General features: G+C 54.9%; 1 protein-coding gene across 3 annotated transcripts in view; it reads left to right on the forward strand.

Annotated features, from left to right (window-relative positions):
* The first annotated feature begins 1,310 nt into the window (after positions 1-1,310).
* LOC115079627 (tropomyosin alpha-4 chain-like) overlaps positions 1,311-19,310 on the forward strand; it is a 113,224-nt gene continuing 95,224 nt past the window's right edge. For 2 of the 3 annotated variants that reach the window (XM_029583360.1, XM_029583346.1), the window contains exon 1: positions 1,311-1,522. In XM_029583360.1, coding sequence (XP_029439220.1) covers positions 1,409-1,522 — 114 coding nt within the window. In that variant the 5' untranslated portion in view covers positions 1,311-1,408. The remainder of the gene's footprint in view (positions 1,523-19,310) is intronic. The other variant, XM_029583354.1, reaches the window with a different exon arrangement.

Below are 19,310 nucleotides of genomic sequence, written 5' to 3' on the forward strand. Positions count from 1 at the left end.
ACCTGCACGGAGTGGCAGTTACTACCCTTAACAGAAGACATGGGGTAACCTGCATGGAGCGGCAGTTACTACCCTTAACAGAAGGCATGGGGGTAACTTGCATCGAGTGGCAGTTACTACCCTTAACAGAAGGCGTGGGGTAACCTGCACGGAGCGGCAGTTACTACCCTTAACAGAAGACATGGGGTAACCTGCATGGAGCGGCAGTTACTACCCTTAACAGAAGGCATGGGGGTAACTTGCATCGAGTGGCAGTTACTACCCTTAACAGAAGGCGTGGGGTATCCTGCACGGAGCGGCAGTTACTACCCTTAACAGAAACAGGGGGTAATCTGCACGGAGCGGCAGTTACTACCCTTAACGGAAGGCGTGGGGGTAACCTGCACGGAGCGGCAGTTACTACCCTTAACGGAAGGCGTGGGGGTAACCTGCACGGAGCGGCAGTTACTACCCTTAACGGAAGGCGTGGGGGTAACCTGCACGGAGCGGCAGTTACTACCCTTAACGGAAGGCGTGGGGGTAACCTGCACGGAGCGGCAGTTCCTACCCTTAACGGAAGGCGTGGGGGTAACCTGCACGGAGCGGCAGTTACTACCCTTAACAGAAGGCATGGGTGTAACCTGCAGGGAGTGGCAGTTATTACCCTTAACAGAAACATGGGGGTAACCTGCACGGAGCGGCAGTTACTACCCTTAACAGAAACATGGGGGTAACCTGCACAGAGTGGCAGTTACTACTCTTAACAAAGTCATGGGGGTAACCTGCACAGAGCAGCAGTTACTACTCTTAACAAAAGTCATGGGGGTAACCTGCACAGAGCGGCAGTTACTGCCCTAATCCCTTGCTGGGCAGATCATTTGCTCTTTATCTGCTGTTAGAGCAGAGAGGGAGTCAGAGAGTGAAGTAAGGGAGGCAGCAGGGCAGATCCTGCAGGAACTCCCGCTCTTCCCACCTCTTACATTTCTTCTATTTCGGGGGGAAGTGATTCACACCCGGGCAGCAGAACTTTGCAGAAGCGGTCGGGGTAGGGGCAGTGGTTTAGGCAGGGAGGGGGTGCGCTGCTTTTCTGCGGTTTGGGAGCTCGTTCTTGCAGTATAAAAGTTTGGGGGTGCACGGTCAGGTCCTCTTGCAGTTTGGGGCTGGGGCCGGGTGCTCGCTCTTGCAGTATAAAAGTTTGGGGGTGCGGGGGAAGTCCCTGCTGCGGGTGCGCTCGCCCTCCCCGGCCCGGGCTGCGAGCCTTTCCCTACAAGGTGCGGGCTGAGGGTGGGGGAGGGGCCGAGCCGGGCCAGGACACTCCCCGCTTTATAGGCGGCCGCCGGCGGGTCCGGGCCAGTGCCGCCGCCGCCGCCCTCCTCTTCGGTCCCAGCACAGCCAGATCTCCGCTCGCCCCCCGGGCACAGCCGCAGCCATGGACGCCATCAAGAAGAAGATGCAGATGCTGAAGCTGGACAAGGAGAACGCCATCGACCGAGCCGAGCAGGCGGAGGGCGACAAGAAGCAGGCGGAGGACCGCTGCAAGCAGGTAACCCCGTAATGCGGACACGCGGAGACAGCCCTCCCCCCCCCCGGGGAATCCACCCCCGCTCCTCCCTATCCACCCCCAACACCGAGACAATCCCTCTCCCCCCCGGGGAATCCAGCACCGGGACCCCCGCGCCTCCTATCCACCCCCCCAACACCGAGACACCCCACTCCTCCCTCCCCCCCCCAACCCTAAGATATCCACCCCCCCAACACCGAGACACCCCCCGCTCCTCCCTCCCCAACCCTGAGATATCCACCCCCCAACACCGAGACAATCCCTCTCCCCCAGGGAATCCAGCACGGGACCCCCACCCCTCTCCCCCCTGAGAAAATCCCTCTCCCCCAGGGAATCCAGCATTGGGAGTACCACTCCCCCCTCTCCAACCCTGAGATATCCACCCCACAACACCAAGAAAATTCCTCCCTCCTCCCCTCCACAAAATCCAGCCCTGTACCAGCGCTCCTCCCCCCCCCCCCCCCCCCCCCCCCCCGCAGAGAATCCAGCACCGGGACCCCCCACTCCTCCTCTCCCCCCCCCCCCCCAGCAATCGCCCACACCAGTCCAGCACTGGGACCACCCATCTAGTCCTGGGTCCCCCACACAATTTAGCAGCACCTTGTTCCTCACCCCTGACATTCAAGCATTAGGATCAACTCCTCCCCCTCCAATCAATGTAGGACTGGTCCCCCTCCCCCAGTCCAGCACCAGAACCACCCTCTCCATACCCACAAAATCCAGCACCAGGATCACCTCCCAACAGGTTTAGCATCGGGAACCTAATCTGCTCCCCACAACCAACTCAGCACTGTACCCCCCCCCCCCCCCCCCCAATCTAGCACCATTCCCCCCATCCTCAGCTTAATAAGCTCTGAGACCTCCCCAAATCCTCTCCCTCCACCACTGCCACCTACAGTAACTCAGCAATGGGATCATCCCATACTCTGGCAGCAGGACCTCCAACCCTCAATCTGGTACTGAATCCCTCCCCCCGAAATCCAGAGCCAGTAATGCCCTCCAATTAATCCACCCTGATCTCGTGCTGGGATTCCCCCACCCCCGAGCTACAAGTGAGCAGGGGAATCCTCCAGAGATCATCGGCCGCAGCCTGGACATTGCACCCCCGGATTCCTGCTGGATCTGGAGCTTGCCTTTCCAGACGATGCTTAAAGCATTCTTCACATCCAGACGTCCCATCCTCACAGAGTTTAACTGCGCCCCCGAAGCACGAGCGGAGAAAGACGCTTGCTCAGGGGAGGGAGCCCATTCATCTGACCATTAAACTATTCCATGCACCCAAACACAACTCCCAGACCCCAAATCCTAATCAGACCCGCTACGTATAACCCAAGTGCCCCCAATAAGCCCCCTCTGGCCCTGATAGCAGATCCCTTCATACTGGTACCTGATCGCCTATCACAGTCCAGAGCCCTGCACACCAGTACCAGGTTTTCTCTCTCCCCTCACAAGCTCAGATCCCATACACCAGTAATCTCCCCCCCCCCCCCCCCCCCCCGAGAAGACCCAGTACCGGATCTCTCCCCACTGAACCCAGAGCTCCGAACACCAGAGTAAGGAAGGCCTTGCTGGTAGATCACTGAAATGTGGGAACCTGCCTATGAGTCTGGACCTTGTTCAAACCAAGAGAAGAGGATCCAGAGTTCAGTGCAGAGAAGCAGAGCAAGCAAATAGAAACAATGGACAAAGTTATTACTGCCCAGGGACTACAACTCTCAGCCTGCAATGCCAGCTTCTGTATCCAGGGTGTCAGCCCTCAGTCCACTGCAGAGCAGCTCACCTGTGCGTCCCGTGATCCCAGCCCCCAGGACCAGCTCACCTGTGCGTCCCGTGATCCCAGCCCCCAGGACCAGCTCACCTGTGCGTCCCGTGATCCCAGCCCCCAGGACCAGCTCACCTGTGCGTCCCGTGATCCCAGCCCCCAGGACCAGCTCACCTGTGCGTCCCGTGATCCCAGCCCCAGCTCACCTGTGCTTCCGATGCTCCAAGTCCCCAGGATCAGCTCACCTGTGCGTCCTGTGATCCCAGTCCCCAGGACAAGCTCCCCTGTGATGCTCCCAGCCCCCAGGACCAGCTCACCTGTGCTTCCCATGGTCCCAGCCTCCAGTACCAGCTCACCTGTGCATCTGGGATATCAGATCCTGGGACTGTCTCACCTGTGCTTCCTAGGGTCCCACCCCCCAGCCCCAGCTCACCTGTGCTTCCGATGCTCCAAGTCCCCAGGATCAGCTCACCTGTGCGTCCTGTGATCCCAGTCCCCAGGACAAGCTCCCCTGTGATGCTCCCAGCCCCCAGGACCAGCTCACCTGTGCTTCCCATGGTCCCAGCCTCCAGTAACAGCTCACCTGTGCATCTGGGATATCAGATCCTGGGACTGTCTCACCTGTGCTTCCTGTGATCCCACCCCCCAGGACCAGCTCAGCTGTGCTTCCTGTGATCCCACCCCCCAGGACCAGCTCACCTGTGCTTCCCATGGTTCCAGCCCCCAGTACCAGCTCACCTGTGCATCTGGGATATCAGATCCTGAGACTGTCTCACCTGTGCTTCCTAGGGTCCCATTGCATTCTTACTGGAATATGAATGGCTCAGGTAGTTTAAAAGACTCACCTGTGGAGTCACTTGAGCCCATGACCCCTTGCTTAGCACTGGGCAGTCAGGTTGGGTAAGATTACTGCACACCTATTGTATTGTTGACTTAGAAGTGGAGAGAGTTGGTTTCCCTGGCAGGGAGGAGAGAACCCAGTGCTTCCAGTTCAGTGGACATGGCTGCCGGACGCTGGGAGCACCTGAGTCAGGCCTGAATTTCCAACACTGGTTTCAAAGCTTTTCTCAGTTTAGAAACTTCTGGAAAACTTTGAAACAGGAGCTCAGGGAAGAGGACGGAGGGCTGCCAACTCATGAACATGTGTTTCACTGACAGCCTGCCAGAGTTTTACTAACCAGCAAAGGATTTTTCTGGATGCCATTTTGTGCAGAGCGGGACTCAGTGCACAGAGTCCCCCTGGATTCCCCAGCCTGAGCCTCCGCACTGATCTGCCCTGTTTTGCTTGTTTTTCCCACTTCCACTCAGTAAATCACCCGCATTCTCCATGTCACCTGCAGGGCTGCAGTAAACTTACTGCCAGTGCCTCAGCTCTGAGGTGGTCTTAAGATGCTATGAGGAAGAGACCCCAGCAGAGAGAGGCAGTCCCTCCGGTGAGGCAGGCCTTCTAAGGAGGTGACAGTGCCTAGGAGACTGCCCCAGAGAAGCAGTCCATCCTGTGCTATGAGAGCACCCTGGAGATGCAGTCTCTTCCTGTGACATTAGCACTCCCCACTGAAGCAGTCACTTCCTGTGCTATGAGAGCACCTAGGAGATGCAGTCTCTTCCTGTGACATTAGCACTCCCCACTGAAGCAGTCACTTCCTGTGCTATGAGAGGACCCAGGAGATGCAGTCTCTTCCTGTGACATTAGCACTCCCCACTGAAGCAGTCACTTCCTGTGCTATGAGAACACCCCAGAGATGTAGTCTCTTCATGTGACATTAGCACTCCCCACTGAAGCAGTCACTTCCTGTGCTATGAGAGCACCCCGGAGATGCAGTCCCTTCCTGTGTCATTAGCACTCCCCACTGAAGCAGTCACTTCCTGTGCTATGAGAGCACCCAGGAAACACAGTCTCTTCATGTGACATTAGCACTCCCCACTGAAGCAGTCACTCCCTGTGGTATGAGAGCACACCAGAGACGCAGTCTCTTCCTGTGACATTAGCAATCCCAACTGAAGCAGTCACTTCCTGTGCTATGAGAGCACCCAGGAAACACAGTCTCTCCATGTGACATTAGTACTCCCCACGGAAGCAGTCACTTCCTACGGTATGAGAGCACCCCAGAGTTGCAGTCTCTTCATGTGACATTAGCACTCCCCACTGAAGCAGTCACTTCCTGTGCTATGAGAGCACCCCGGAGATGCAGTCCCTTCCTGTGACATTAGCACTCCCCACTAAAGCAGTCACTCCCTGTGGTATGAGAGCACACCAGAGACGCAGTCTCTTCCTGTGACATTAGCAATCCCCACTGAAGCAGTCACTTCCTGTGCTATGAGAGCACCCAGGAAACACAGTCTCTCCATGTGACATTAGTACTCCCACGGAAGCAGTCACTTCCTACGGTATGAGAGCACCCCAGAGTTGCAGTCTCTTCATGTGACATTAGCACTCCCCACTGAAGCAGTCACTTCCTGTGCTATGAGAGCACCCAGCAGATGCAGTCTCTTCCTGTGACATTAGCACTCCCCACTGAAGCAGTCAATTCTTGTGCTATGAGAGCACACCAGAGACGCAGTCTCTTCCTGTGACATTAGCACTCCCCACTGAAGCAGTCACTTCCTGTGCTATGAGAGCACACCAGAGACGCAGTCTCTTCCTGTGACATTAGCAATCCCCAATGAAGCAGTCAGTTCCTGTGCTATGAGAGCACCCAGGAAAACACAGTCTCTCCATGTGACATTAGTACTCCCACGGAAGCAGTCACTTCCTACGGTATGAGAGCACCCCAGAGTTGCAGTCTCTTCATGTGACATTAGCACTCCCCACTGAAGCAGTCACTTCCTGTGCTATGAGAGCACCCAGCAGACGCAGTCTCTTCCTGTGACATTAGCACTCCCCACTGAAGCAGTCACTTCCTGTGCTATGAGAGCACCCCAGAGATGCAGTCTCTTCCTGTGACATTAGCACTCCCCACTGAAGCAATCACTTCCTGTGCTATGAGAATACTCAGGAGTTGCAGTCTCTTCCTGTGACATTAGCACTCCCCACTGAAGCAGTCACTTCCTATGCTGTGAGAGCACCCCAGAGATGCAGTCTCTTCCTGTAACATTGGCACACCCCAGAGAAGTAGTCACTTCCTGTGGTATGAGAGCACCCCAGAGACGCAGTCTCTTCCTGTGACTTAGCACAGCCCACTGAAGCAGTCACTTCCTGTGGTATGAGAGCACCCCAGAGATGCAGTCTCTTCCTGTGACATTAGCATTCCCCACTGAAGCACACTCCCTGTGCTATGAGAGCACACCAGAGATGCAGTCTCTTCCTGTAACATTGGCACACCCCAGAGAAGTAGTCACTTCCTGTGGTATGAGAGCACCCCAGAGACGCAGTCTCTTCCTGTGACATTAGCACACCCCAGAGAAGCAGTCACTTCCTGTGCTATGAGAGCACCTAGGAGATGCAGTCTCTTCCTGTGACATTAGCACTCCCCACTGAAGCAGTCACTTCCTGTGGTATGACAGCACCCCAGAGATGCAGTCTCTTCCTGTGACATTAGCACAGCCCACTGAAGCAGTCACTCCCTGTGCTATGAGAGCAACCAGGAGATGCAGTCTCTTTTTGGGACATTGGCACACCCCAGAGACGCAGTCTCTTGCTGAGGGGTGAGAGTGCCTGCAGGCAGCCCTGGCCTCTCCCCTCCCTCCATCCATTGCTGGAGCAGAGTCAGGACTTTTAAACTATGCTATATAAGGAGTTCAGTCTCAGTTTGCATTCACCTGGCTCCACGCCAAGGTGTTTGGTGAAGGGAAAGGAGCAGTGCCCTCCCTGCCAAACCAAATTTCCAGCCCTCTCCAGGAAGCATTTATAGTCCCAGACTACGAGGGGCTGATCTGGGAGGGAGACCATGGCAGATCCTGTTCTCTGCCCGCAGTAAGACTGCAAATTGTTGTCCCAGCGCCAAACAGCTGAAGCAAGTAACTGATACCCTACTAATCCCCCAGGGAAAGACCCCGTCCTCAGCCGAGAGAGAGGGGGACGGACGCCTCATACCCCTGACCCCAGCAAGAGGGGGAGAGGCCTAATGTCACAGAGAGAGGAGAGGTCAGACCCCTGACCCCAGCAAGAGAGGGAGAGGCCTAATGTCACAGAGAGAGGAGAGGTCAGACCCCTGACCCCAGCAAGAGAGGGAGAGGCCTAATGTCACAGAGAGAGGAGAGGTCAGACCCCTGACCCCAGCAAGAGGGGGACAGGGCTAATGTCACAAACAGAGGAAAGGTCAGACCCCTGACCCCAGCAAGAGAGGGACAGGGCTAATGTCACAGAGAGAGGAGAGGTCAGACCCCTGACCCCAGCAAGAGAGGGACAGGGCTAATGTCACAGAGAGGAGAGGTCAGACCCCTGCCCACAGCAAGAGAGGGAGAGGGCTAATGTCACAGACAGAGGAGAGGTCAGACCCCTGACCCCAGCAAGAGGGGGACAGGGCTAATGTCACAGACAGAGGAGAGGTCAGACCCCTGACCCCAGCAAGTGAGGGAGAGGGCTAATGTCACAGAGAGAGGAGAGGTCAGACCCCTGCCCACAGCAAGAGAGGGAGAGGCCTAATGTCACATACAGAGGAGAGGTCAGACCCCTGACCCCAGCAAGATGGGGACAGGGCTAATGTCACAGAGAGAGGAGAGGTCAGACCCCTGACCCCAGCAAGAGAGGGACAGGGCTAATGTCACAGAGAGAGGAGAGGTCAGACCCCTGCCCACAGCAAGAGAGGGAGAGGGCTAATGTCACAGACAGAGGAGAGGTCAGACCCCTGACCCCAGCAAGAGGGGGACAGGGCTAATGTCACAGAGAGAGGAGAGGTCAGACCCCTGACCCCAGCAAGAGAGGGAGAGGGCTAATGTCACAGAGAGAGGAGAGGTCAGACCCCATACCCCAGCAAGAGAGGGAGAGGGCTAATGTCACAGAGAGAGGAGAGGTCAGACCCCATACCCCAGCAAGAGAGGGAGAGGGCTAATGTCACAGAGAGAGGAGAGGTCAGACCCCTGACCCCAGCAAGAGAGGGAGAGGGCTAATGTCACAGAGAGAGGAGAGGTCAGACCCCAGCAAGAGAGGGAGAGGGTAATGTCACAGACAGAGGAGAGGTCAGACCCCTGACCCCAGCAAGAGAGGGAGAGGGCTAATGTCACAGACAGAGGAGAGGTCAGACCCCTGCCCACAGCAAGAGAGGGAGAGGGCTAATGTCACAGACAGAGGAGAGGTCAGACCCCTGACCCCAGCAAGAGGGGGACAGGGCTAATGTCACAGACAGAGGAGAGGTCAGACCCCTGACCCCAGCAAGAGAGGGAGAGGCCTAATGTCACAGACAGAGGAGAGGTCAGACCCCTGACCCCAGCAAGAGGGGGACAGGGCTAATGTCACAGACAGAGGAGAGGTCAGACCCCTGACCCCAGCAAGAGGGGGACAGGGCTAATGTCACAGAGAGAGGAGAGGTCAGACCCCTGACCCCAGCAAGAGAGGGACAGGGCTAATATCACAGAGAGAGGAGAGGTCAGACCCCTGCCCACAGCAAGAGAGGGAGAGGGCTAATGTCACAGACAGAGGAGAGGTCAGACCCCTGACCCCAGCAAGAGGGGGACAGGGCTAATGTCACAGACAGAGGAGAGGTCAGACCCCTGACCCCAGCAAGAGAGGGAGAGGCCTAATGTCACAGACAGAGGAGAGGTCAGACCCCTGACCCCAGCAAGAGGGGGACAGGGCTAATGTCACAGACAGAGGAGAGGTCAGACCCCTGACCCCAGCAAGAGAGGGAGAGGCCTAATGTCACAGAGAGAGGAGAGGTCAGACCCCTGACCCCAGCAAGAGAGGGACAGGGCTAATGTCACAGAGAGAGGAGAGGTCAGACCCCTGACTCCAGCAAGAGGGGGAGAGGCCTAATGTCACAGACAGAGGAGAGGTCAGACCCCTGACCCCAGCAAGAGAGGGAGAGGCCTAATGTCACAGAGAGAGGAGAGGTCAGACCCCTGACTCCAGCAAGAGGGGGAGAGGCCTAATGTCACAGACAGAGGAGAGGTCAGACCCCTGACCCCAGCAAGAGAGGGAGAGGCCTAATGTCACAGAGAGAGGAGAGGTCAGACCCCTGACCCCAGCAAGAGGGGGACAGGGCTAATGTCACAGAGAGAGGAGAGGTCAGACCCCTGACCCCAGCAAGAGAGGGAGAGGGCTAATGTCACAGAGAGAGGAGAGGTCAGACCCCTGACCCCAGCAAGAGGGGGAGAGGCCTAATGTCACAGAGAGAGGAGAGGTCAGACCCCTGACCCCAGCAAGAGAGGGAGAGGGCTAATGTCACAGAGAGAGGAGAGGTCAGCCCCCTGCCCCCAGCAAGGGGGGGGAGAGGCCTAATGTCACAGACATGGGAGAGGTCAGACCCCTGACCCCAGCAAGAGAGGGAGAGGCCTAATGTCACAGAGAGAGGAGAGGTCAGACCCCTGACCCCAGCAAGAGAGGGAGAGGGCTAATGTCAGAGAAAGAGGAGAGGTCAGACCCCTGACCCCAGCAAGAGAGGGAGAGGGCTAATGTCACAGACAGAGGAGAGGTCAGACCCCTGACCCCAGCAAGAGAGGGACAGGGCTAATGTCACAGACAGAGGAGAGGTCAGACCCCTGCCCACAGCAAGAGAGGGACAGGGCTAATGTCACAGAGAGAGGAGAGGTCAGACCCCTGACTCCAGCAAGAGGGGGAGAGGCCTAATGTCACAGACAGAGGAGAGGTCAGACCCCTGACCCCAGCAAGAGAGGGAGAGGCCTAATGTCACAGAGAGAGGAGAGGTCAGACCCCTGACCCCAGCAAGAGGGGGAGAGGCCTAATGTCACAGACAGAGGAGAGGTCAGACCCCTGACCCCAGCAAGAGAGGGAGAGGCCTAATGTCACAGAGAGAGGAGAGGTCAGACCCCTGACCCCAGCAAGAGGGGGACAGGCCTAATGTCACAGACAGAGGAGAGGTCAGACCCCTGACCCCAGCAAGAGAGGGAGAGGCCTTATGTCACAGAGAGAGGAGAGGTCAGACCCCTGACTCCAGCAAGAGGGGGAGAGGCCTAATGTCACAGACAGAGGAGAGGTCAGACCCCTGACCCCAGCAAGAGGGGGACAGGGCTAATGTCACAGAGAGAGGAGAGGTCAGACCCCTGACCCCAGCAAGAGAGGGACAGGGCTAATATCACAGAGAGAGGAGAGGTCAGACCCCTGCCCACAGCAAGAGAGGGAGAGGGCTAATGTCACAGACAGAGGAGAGGTCAGACCCCTGACCCCAGCAAGAGGGGGACAGGGCTAATGTCACAGACAGAGGAGAGGTCAGACCCCTGACCCCAGCAAGAGAGGGAGAGGCCTAATGTCACAGACAGAGGAGAGGTCAGACCCCTGACCCCAGCAAGAGGGGGACAGGGCTAATGTCACAGACAGAGGAGAGGTCAGACCCCTGACCCCAGCAAGAGAGGGAGAGGCCTAATGTCACAGAGAGAGGAGAGGTCAGACCCCTGACCCCAGCAAGAGAGGGACAGGGCTAATGTCACAGAGAGAGGAGAGGTCAGACCCCTGACTCCAGCAAGAGGGGGAGAGGCCTAATGTCACAGACAGGTCAGACCCCTGACCCCAGCAAGAGAGGGAGAGGCCTAATGTCACAGAGAGAGGAGAGGTCAGACCCCTGACTCCAGCAAGAGGGGGAGAGGCCTAATGTCACAGACAGAGGAGAGGTCAGACCCCTGACCCCAGCAAGAGAGGGAGAGGCCTAATGTCACAGAGAGAGGAGAGGTCAGACCCCTGACCCCAGCAAGAGGGGGACAGGGCTAATGTCACAGAGAGAGGAGAGGTCAGACCCCTGACCCCAGCAAGAGAGGGAGAGGGCTAATGTCACAGAGAGAGGAGAGGTCAGACCCCTGACCCCAGCAAGAGGGGGAGAGGCCTAATGTCACAGAGAGAGGAGAGGTCAGACCCCTGACCCCAGCAAGAGAGGGAGAGGGCTAATGTCACAGAGAGAGGAGAGGTCAGCCCCCTGCCCCCAGCAAGGGGGGGGAGAGGCCTAATGTCACAGACATGGGAGAGGTCAGACCCCTGACCCCAGCAAGAGAGGGAGAGGCCTAATGTCACAGAGAGAGGAGAGGTCAGACCCCTGACCCCAGCAAGAGAGGGAGAGGGCTAATGTCAGAGAAAGAGGAGAGGTCAGACCCCTGACCCCAGCAAGAGAGGGAGAGGGCTAATGTCACAGACAGAGGAGAGGTCAGACCCCTGACCCCAGCAAGAGAGGGACAGGGCTAATGTCACAGACAGAGGAGAGGTCAGACCCCTGCCCACAGCAAGAGAGGGACAGGGCTAATGTCACAGAGAGAGGAGAGGTCAGACCCCTGACTCCAGCAAGAGGGGGAGAGGCCTAATGTCACAGACAGAGGAGAGGTCAGACCCCTGACCCCAGCAAGAGAGGGAGAGGCCTAATGTCACAGAGAGAGGAGAGGTCAGACCCCTGACCCCAGCAAGAGGGGGAGAGGCCTAATGTCACAGACAGAGGAGAGGTCAGACCCCTGACCCCAGCAAGAGAGGGAGAGGCCTAATGTCACAGAGAGAGGAGAGGTCAGACCCCTGACCCCAGCAAGAGGGGGACAGGGCTAATGTCACAGAGAGAGGAGAGGTCAGACCCCTGACCCCAGCAAGAGAGGGAGAGGCCTTATGTCACAGAGAGAGGAGAGGTCAGACCCCTGACTCCAGCAAGAGGGGGAGAGGCCTAATGTCACAGACAGAGGAGAGGTCAGACCCCTGACCCCAGCAAGAGAGGGAGAGGCCTAATGTCACAGAGAGAGGAGAGGTCAGACCCCTGACCCCAGCAAGAGGGGGACAGGGCTAATGTCACAGAGAGAGGAGAGGTCAGACCCCTGACCCCAGCAAGAGAGGGAGAGGGCTAATGTCACAGAGAGAGGAGAGGTCAGACCCCTGACCCCAGCAAGAGGGGGAGAGGCCTAATGTCACAGAGAGAGGAGAGGTCAGACCCCTGACCCCAGCAAGAGAGGGAGAGGGCTAATGTCACAGAGAGAGGAGAGGTCAGCCCCCTGACCCCAGCAAGGGGGGGGAGAGGCCTAATGTCACAGACATGGGAGAGGTCAGACCCCTGACCCCAGCAAGAGAGGGAGAGGCCTAATGTCACAGAGAGAGGAGAGGTCAGACCCCTGACCCCAGCAAGAGAGGGAGAGGGCTAATGTCAGAGAAAGAGGAGAGGTCAGACCCCTGACCCCAGCAAGAGAGGGAGAGGGCTAATGTCACAGACAGAGGAGAGGTCAGACCCCTGACCCCAGCAAGAGAGGGACAGGGCTAATGTCACAGACAGAGGAGAGGTCAGACCCCTGACCCCAGCAAGAGAGGGACAGGGCTAATGTCACAGAGAGAGGAGAGGTCAGACCCCTGACCCCAGCAAGAGAGGGACAGGGCTAATGTCACAGAGAGAGGAGAGGTCAGACCCCTGACCCCAGCAAGAGAGGGAGAGGCCTAATGTCACAGAGAGAGGAGAGGTCAGACCCCTGACCCCAGCAAGAGAGGGAGAGGCCTAATGTCACAGAGAGAGGAGAGGTCAGACCCCTGACCCCAGCAAGAGAGGGAGAGGCCTAATGTCACAGAGAGAGGAGAGGTCAGACCCCTGACCCCAGCAAGAGAGGGAGAGGGCTAATGTCACAGAGAGAGGAGAGGTCAGACCCCTGCCCACAGCAAGAGAGGGAGAGGCCTAAAGCCCTGACCCCACCAAGACAGAGAGGAGAGAGGTCAGACCCCTGCCCACATCAAGAGAGGGAGAGGCCTAAAATCCTGACCCCAGCAAGACAGAGAGAAGGGGAGAGGTCAGACCCCTGACCCCACCAAGTCAGAGAGAAGGGGAAAGGTCAGACCCCTGCCCATAGCAGAGAAAGGAAGGGACCAACGAGCCCAGGCCACAGCAAAGAGTTCGTAAATTCACTGCCCACAGCAGAGAGGAAGAGGAGTGGGCGGCGGAAGTCCCCTGCCCATTACACGGTCAGCACGGGATACCCTTTCCTTCCTCTCCATCCCTTAGCCGCTAGGTCCCCTCTCTGCTTGGAATTCAGTCCATCCTGGGCCTCACCTGCATCCGCCATCTTTCCTTGTAGAAATATTTCTTGCGGTTGGTGCTGACTCAGCACTTTGGAGCTTCATGTTGTGACCTTTTGTTCTCCATTTTTCATCCCATTGAAAAGGCTTTGCTTCTTGTGCATTATTAGTGCTGTCACTTATTTAAAAGTCTGATTCCTGTCACCCCTGTCTGCCTCGTCCCATGTGTACATATTTAGGTCCTTCAGTCTCATAAGTCTTTTGGTGAGGACCCTACACAATTTCTGTTGCCTCTCTTGGACCGCCTCCGTCTTGCCATTTTCATTTTTGAGATTCGGGCTCCAGAACTGAACACACTACTGAAGGCGAGGCCTCATGAAAGTCCTGTACAGGGGGCCTGTCACCTCTGTTTTCCAGCTGATTGTGCCACTGCCTTGCCACATTGCTCTGACACTGTCGCCTTGAGGTCCCTCTCCCAGTCCCTGCACATCAGGCTTCACCCTCCCATCATGCACAGTCCCTTTGGATTTCTGCACTCCCAATGCACGACTGCCAAACGTTTGACCATGCCTCAAGTTTTTTAGATCACTTAGTGCCTTCACTCAGTTGCAAGGCTTAGTGTCATCCACAAATGTTTCCTTATGAGCCTTCCATAATGTCAGTCAGAAAGATATTGAAGAGAGCCAGTTGCAGAAATGATTCTTGAGTCACTCCACTTATCACTCTTCCATTCACCAGCAATCGCTATCATCGTCACTGTCAATCCGATCCATTCCAACCCCCTTCCAACCCATTCCCAGGGTCTTCAATTTATTCATGGGCCCCCTACGTGGGAACATATCAGAAACTTTGCTGAAATCCAGATAAATCACATTGTGTGCTTTACCCTGATCTAATTCTCTAGTCACCCAATCAAAAAGGTCTAGCAGAAATGATCTGATATGATCTTCCTGTAGTGAAAGCATGTTGTCACGGGTCATGCAATCCACTGCATTGTAGATAGTTCACGATCCTTTCCTTCAGCAGAGTCTCCATTAATTTTCCCACCACCGAGGTGAGGCTAATCGGCCTGTAGTTTCCCGCCTCCTCTCTGCTCCCACTCTTGTGAAGTGAGACCACCATCGCTCTTCTGCAGTCACTCAGCATCACTCCCGTTTTCATGGATCTCTTGAACAGATCTTTCAAAGGACCCGGGAAAACTTCTTGGAGCTCCTTCAGTGTCCCGGGGTGTATTTCATCCGACCCCCATGGCCTTCTCCACTTTCAGTTGTGCTAGATCCACCCAAACATTCTCTCCCGTAAATGCAGTGGTATCTATCCCGTTCCCATCTTCGCTTTCACCAATGCGCAACGAACCTTCTCTAAGGTCTTCCTTAGTGAACACCGAAATGAAGTGTTTCTTTAATGTTTCTGCCTTTTCCACATCTTTCAGCACAGACTGGCCCTCGTCAACTTTCAGTTTCACTATGCCACTTCCGGACTTTCTCCTTTCTCTGTTTTGTCGCCTCGCTTTACCTCTTTGACAATCCTTTCTTCCGCCTGACTTTTTGCTTTCCTGATTTCTGTCTTCGTCTCTCTCAGTTTCTCCAGATATTCTTCCCTGTGTTCCTCGTTTTAGCCACTTTATTGGTTTCCTTTTCCTCTCCCTTTTCTTACGTAGAGATTTGTTGCCTTTCCTTTGGCTCCTTTTAATTTGGCCCACTTCCCCCATCACCTCCTCGGGATCCTTCCCCATTTTCGCAGTCTGCACTTCTGGAATCCATGACTTTGATCTCCGTGTGACTTCGGTCCTGGCCGCTGTACGAAACCAAACCGTCTGATGATGGCTGGCGCTCAGACTCTCCATTGGTCAGCGCCAGGTCCAGTAATGCTTCTGCCCTCGTGGGGTCCAGGGCCACTGGAAGGGCATCCCCCAACTCTCTGCTCCTTACAGCGTCTGCAGCGGGGAGACTCCCATCCACGTCTGGCCCATTACAACCACTTCTTCCTTCTTTCCCACCTTTTGCAAGCCTTTGATCGGATCTCTGTCCAGCCTGAAGACCGCACCAGGGTAAACAGAAGCTGCATTATTTATTTCAGATGCCTCACAGTGCTTCCTCCCTGCCCACGTTCCCTGCATCTCAGTTACTAAGAGATTGGTTTTAACATAAAGTTCTGCTACTGCTTTTTTCCCTCTCTCTTAGCATAGCCCATTCATGAGACTCAGTGACCCGCGTCTCCGTGATAGTTACAGAATCCGAGTCCACCTCCACGGGCAGGGCCTGCGTCTTCCTCAGACATAAGAAATTGCCATGCTAGGTCAGACCAAGGGTCCATCAAGCCCAGCATCCTGTTTCCAACAGTGGCCAATCCAGGCCATAAGAACCTGGCAAGTACCCAAACACTAAGAAGATCCCATGCTACTGATGCAATTAATAGCAGTGGCTATTCCCTAAGTCAACTTGATTAATAGCAGTTAATGGACTTCTCCTCCAAGAACTTATCCAAACCTTTTTTGAACTCAGCTACACTAAGGGGTAGATTTTCAAAGGGGTACGCGCGTAAGATACGAGCGTACCCCCTGAAAACCTACCCCAAACCCCCCCCGTGCGCGCCGAGCCTATTTTGCATAGGCTCGGCGGCGCACAAGTCCAGGGACACGCGTAAGTCCCGGGGCTTGCATGGAGGGGCGTTTCAGGGGCATTCCGGGGGCGTGACAACGGCCCCTGGACCAGCCCCCGGACCGGAACATGGAGCGCGGCAGCCGGCCCAGCGCGCACAAAGTTACGCCTGCTTCCAGCAGGCGTAACTTTTGTGATAGAGGTAGGGGGGAGGTTTAGATAGGGCCGGGGGGGGGGGGGGGGTTAGGGAGGGGAAGGTGGGGGAGGGCGAAGGAAAGTTCCCTCCAAGGCCGCTCCGATTTTGGAGCGGCCTCGGAGGTAACAGAGGCAGGCTGCATGGCTCGGCGCGTGCAGGCTGCCGATTTTGGGGCAGCCTTGCGTGCGCCGACCCCGGATTTTAATGGATATGCGCGGCTATGCGCGTATCTATTGAAATCCCGTGTACTCTTCTTCGCGCCTGGTTCGAGAACAAAAGTACGCGTGTGCGCAGATTTATAAAATCTGCCCCTAACTGCACTAACCACATCCTCTGGCAACAAATTCCAGAGTTTAATTGTGCGTTGAGTAAAAAAGAACTTTCTCCGATTAGTTTTAAATGTGCCCCATGCTAACTTCATGGAGTGCCCCTAGTCTTTCTATTATCCGAAAGAGTAAATAACTGATTCACATCTACCCGTTCTAGACCTCTCATGATTTTAAACACCTCTATCATATCCCCCCTCAGCCGTCTCTTCTCCAAGCTGAAAAGTCCTAACCTCTTTAGTCTTTCCTCATAGGGGAGCTGTTCCATTCCCTTTATCATTTTGGTCGCCCTTCTCTGTACCTTCTCCTTCGCAATTATATCTTTTTTGAGATGCGGCGACCAGAATTGTACACAGTATTCAAGGTGCGGTCTCACCATGGAGCGATACAGAGGCATTATGACATTTTCCGTTTTATTCATCATTCCTTTTCTAATAATTCCCAACCTTCTGTTTGCTTTTTTGACTGCCGCAGCACACTGAGCCGACGATTTCAATGTGTTATCCACTATGATGCCTAGATCTCTTTCTTGGGTTGTAGCACCTAATATGGAACCCAACATTGTGTAATTATAGCATGGGTTATTTTTCCCTATATGCATCACCTTGCACTTATCCACATTAAATTTCATCTGCCATTTGGATGCCCAATTTTCCAGTCTCACAAGGTCTTCCTGCAATTTATCACAATCTGCTTGTGATTTAACTACTCTGAACAATTTTGTGTCATCTGCAAATTTCTGCACAGAACTTTCCAGCTTTTCCCCCTCTATTTCCTTGTCTTCCCAAGCATTTCTTCTGCACTTTTGTTTAAAACAGAATACAGCAGAGGGGGAGGGGGTGGCCAAAAAAAAAAATCCGGCCCACAACAACCGAAAGACAGAAAGGTGAGGCCACAGCAGAGAGAGGTGGAGGCCAAAAACCCCAGCCCATAATAAGTGAGCATTGTGTGGTCAAAAACCCCACTAAAAGCAAGAGAGCGAGAGAGAGAAAGAGGGAGGTCCCCCTAGAACCCCCTAACAGAGAGGGGACGGGGGAGGTCAGAGCCCCCTATCCACAGCAGAGAGAAAGGGGCCACACAGACCTGCTCCACAGTACAGAGCGCAATGCGAGGTCAGGAACCCTTCTTCATACCTCTGAGAGATCAAAGACCCTAACCCAATCACATTCGTCCATACTACAGAGGGAAGTCAAAGGTCACTGTCCAGAGCAAAGCCAAAGTCATGGCCCATAGCAGAAAGTGAGAATTATTAATCTTCCATCGCTCCATTTCCTGTACAAACTGGATGCACAGAATAGAGCACTGGCGCACAGCAGAAAGAGGTCAAAGACCAGGAAAGGGTCATTTATCTTTCAGTCCTCCATTCCCAGCAAATATTTTTCCCACAGCCCTCCTCATCCCTCTTATCCAGCAAATCTCCCTGCCAGGTAGAGGCCAAACACCCCTGCTGTCATCACGGAAGATGCCACAGACTCCTGCTATCATTACAGAGACCATAGACCCCTCTGTCGTCATAGATAGAGACCACAGACTCCTACTGTCATCATAGATAGAGACCACAGACTCCTACTGTCATCTAAGGTAGAGGCCAAACAGCCCTGCTGTCATCACAGAAGATGTCACAGACTCCTGCTATCATTATAGAGACCACAGACCCCTCTGTCATCATAGATAGAGACCACAGACCCCTCTGTCATCATAGATAGAGACCACAGACTCCTACTGTCATCTAAGGTAGAAGCCAAACACCCCTGCTGTCATCACGGAAGATGCCACAGACTCCTGCTATCATTACAGAGACCATAGACCCCTCTGTCGTCATAGATAGAGACCACAGACTCCTACTGTCATCTAAGGTAGAGGCCAAACACCCCTGCTGTCATCACGGAAGATGCCACAGACCCCTGCTATCATTACAGAGACCATAGACCCCTCTGTCATCATAGATAGAGACCACAGACTCCTACTGTCATCTAAGGTAGAGGCCAAACACCCCTGCTGTCATCACGGAACATGACACAGACTCCTGCTATCATTATAGAGACCACAGACCCCTCTGTCGTCATAGATAGAGACCACAGACTCCTACTGTCATCTAAGGTAGAGGCCAAACACCCCTGCTGTCATCACGGAAGATGCCACAGACCCCTGCTATCATTACAGAGACCATAGACCCCTCTGTCATCATAGATAGAGACCACAGACTCCTACTGTCATCTAAGGTAGAGGCCAAACACCCCTGCTGTCATCATGGAAGATGCCACAGACTCCTGCTATCATTATAGAGACCACAGACCCCTCTGTCGTCATAGATAGAGACCACAGACTCCTACTGTCATCTAAGGTAGAGGCCAAACACCCCTGCTGTCATCACGGAAGATGCCACAGACCCCTGCTATCATTACAGAGACCATAGACCCCTCTGTCGTCATAGATAGAGACCACAGACCCCTCTGTCATCATAGATAGAGACCACAGACTCCTACTGTCATCTAAGGTAGAAGCCAAACACCCCTGCTGTCATCACGGAAGATGCCACAGACTCCTGCTATCATTACAGAGACCATAGACCCCTCTGTCATCATAGATAGAGACCACAGACCCCTCTGTCATCATAGATAGAGACCACAGACTCCTACTGTCATCTAAGGTAGAGGCCAAACACCCCTGCTGTCATCACGGAAGATGCCACAGACCCCTGCTATCATTACAGAGACCATAGACCCCTCTGTCATCATAGATAGAGACCACAGACTCCTACTGTCATCTAAGGTAGAGGCCAAACAGCCCTGCTGTCATCACAGAAGATGTCACAGA

Source organism: Rhinatrema bivittatum, chromosome 1 (assembly GCF_901001135.1).
Source record: "Rhinatrema bivittatum chromosome 1, aRhiBiv1.1, whole genome shotgun sequence".
In the NCBI taxonomy this organism is placed as follows: domain Eukaryota; kingdom Metazoa; phylum Chordata; class Amphibia; order Gymnophiona; family Rhinatrematidae; genus Rhinatrema; species Rhinatrema bivittatum.